The sequence below is a fragment of the Nelusetta ayraudi genome, unplaced genomic scaffold (genome assembly GCF_046127955.1).
Source record: "Nelusetta ayraudi isolate G7.1 ecotype Tasmania unplaced genomic scaffold, CSIRO-AGI_Nayr_v1 ptg000058l, whole genome shotgun sequence".
Taxonomy (NCBI): domain Eukaryota; kingdom Metazoa; phylum Chordata; class Actinopteri; order Tetraodontiformes; family Monacanthidae; genus Nelusetta; species Nelusetta ayraudi.
This window is the reverse complement of record NW_027466108.1, coordinates 380,885-382,643: the sequence shown is the minus strand read 5'-3', so window position 1 is coordinate 382,643 and position 1,759 is coordinate 380,885. Positions and strand designations below refer to the sequence as shown.

The following is a 1,759-nucleotide window of genomic DNA, read 5'->3' as shown; positions in this document are numbered from 1 at the left end:
ATGTAACTGCGACACATGAAACTGATATAAAGAAGAGCATGATGTTCAAAACACAGCTTATCTCTGGATAAAATAAACCTTTCTCTGGAGGCCTGTTTTCTTCTCTTTTCTAATAATAGTGGATTTGTGTGTATGCGTGCCTGTGTGTGTCTGTGTGCGTGTGCTTTCTCTTTGACTGTTTGTATATGTGAAATCTCAGTGAAAAAAATCTGCAGTGCAGACAGAAACGTTATCTTGTACATCTTATCACTTGCTATACGGATCTGGCCTGAGAGAACACTTGTAAATGAATACCAGCACAGAGGGGTCATTCTGACTCAGCCTGCTGCTACCGTTTACCTGACCTTGAAACCGCTCAATGGCGCCATCTTCTGGTCATGAAACTAAGCGCTTAAATCTTTTAACAACCGTGTCAAAATAAAAATTAAACATTTTTCATTCTCTTTTTTAACATTACATTTCATGCATTTAATTTGTTATCTGACTTGCATTATTTGTCGTTTTACATGCCAGTCTGTAAAAAAAAACAAAAAAAAAAAACACCAGTACGTGACGCTTCGGTATGCGCAGGCGCGTTACCTACGTGGGCGAAAACACGGAAGCTGCCCATGAAACGACAACACTTCACTTAATCTCTTCTGTCAACTCGTTTTACGCCTAAACAACGGGTTTGTACCACTTGTTATGATATGTAGCTCAGTCGTGTGTATTGGGTGTTTCGAGTAGCGTCTGTTTTATCGATAGTGCTGCGGTTGCGGAGCCCTTGCGCTTCATTAAAACACTAAAACAAAAAAACTGTCCACAGAGTCGCTGACCAGCTGAAGAAGATGCCCGCCCGTCACGTGGTGTCCAACGGGGTTTCCAACAGCAATATTAAATACTCCAGGTTAGCAACAGATGATGACGGATACATCGATTTACAGGTAGGAGCCTCGACAGCATGTTTGATCTCTTTGCCTGGATGACTTGCAGCAGATGAAAAGTCGATTTGAATCGCTCAAAAATAATAGTAATCAAATTCCAAAGTCTCTGAACGTATCAAGTTCTGCCTCCGTACTGAATTGAACACTGCTCAATTAATTCAGTTGTAGGTTGTGAGTGCATGTATTTCACTGTCATCTCTTATTGTCAGTAGATGTGCATTTCTCTCATAATTCCATCATATTTCTCCTCTGCAGTTTAAAAAGAGCCCGCCAAAAGTTCCGTACAAAGCCATTGCTTTGGCCACAGTTCTCTTTTTAATCGGCTCTCTGCTCATCGTCATTGGGGCCCTTCTCTTGGCTGGATACTTTGGGGTCAAAGTGAGTAATTGAACAATATGAAGGCTCTTCAGCATGTTTCTCTCTGGCCAAATAAGTCTTACATTGATGTTCTTATTCTTTCAGCACTCAGACCGAACTATCCCAGTTCTCATCATTGGGATCCTTGTCTTCCTGCCTGGATTCTATCACTTGCGAATAGCTTACTATGCATCAAAGGGTTACCATGGTTACTCGTATGAAGATATCCCAGACTTTGATGACTAATTTACACCTACTTGTAACCTTTTTGCAGATTCAGAGCATCTGCTAAATTACAAAAAGCTTTAATAGCTTTAATAGATTCTGTAAATTAATCTTGAGGTTATTGCTACAGTGTTATATGCATCTGTCGATTATACCTTCCTGCTGTACAGAGCCAAATTATTATGCATTCTGTTATATGTATATGTTTGATTTTTTTTTAGCTTCATGAATAAAATGTTAATTTAATCTATAAA

At 39.5% G+C, this 1,759-nt stretch overlaps 1 protein-coding gene across 1 annotated transcript; it reads left to right on the top strand.

The window, feature by feature from the left end:
* The first annotated feature begins 560 nt into the window (after nt 1–560).
* Nucleotides 561–1,759, top strand: tmem230b (transmembrane protein 230b). The gene is made up of 4 exons (XM_076038940.1): nt 561–668; nt 806–923; nt 1,179–1,301; nt 1,386–1,759. Exons 2-4 carry the CDS (start codon nt 828–830, stop codon nt 1,524–1,526), a joined length of 360 nt encoding a protein of 119 aa, XP_075895055.1. The 5' UTR covers nt 561–668; nt 806–827; the 3' UTR covers nt 1,527–1,759.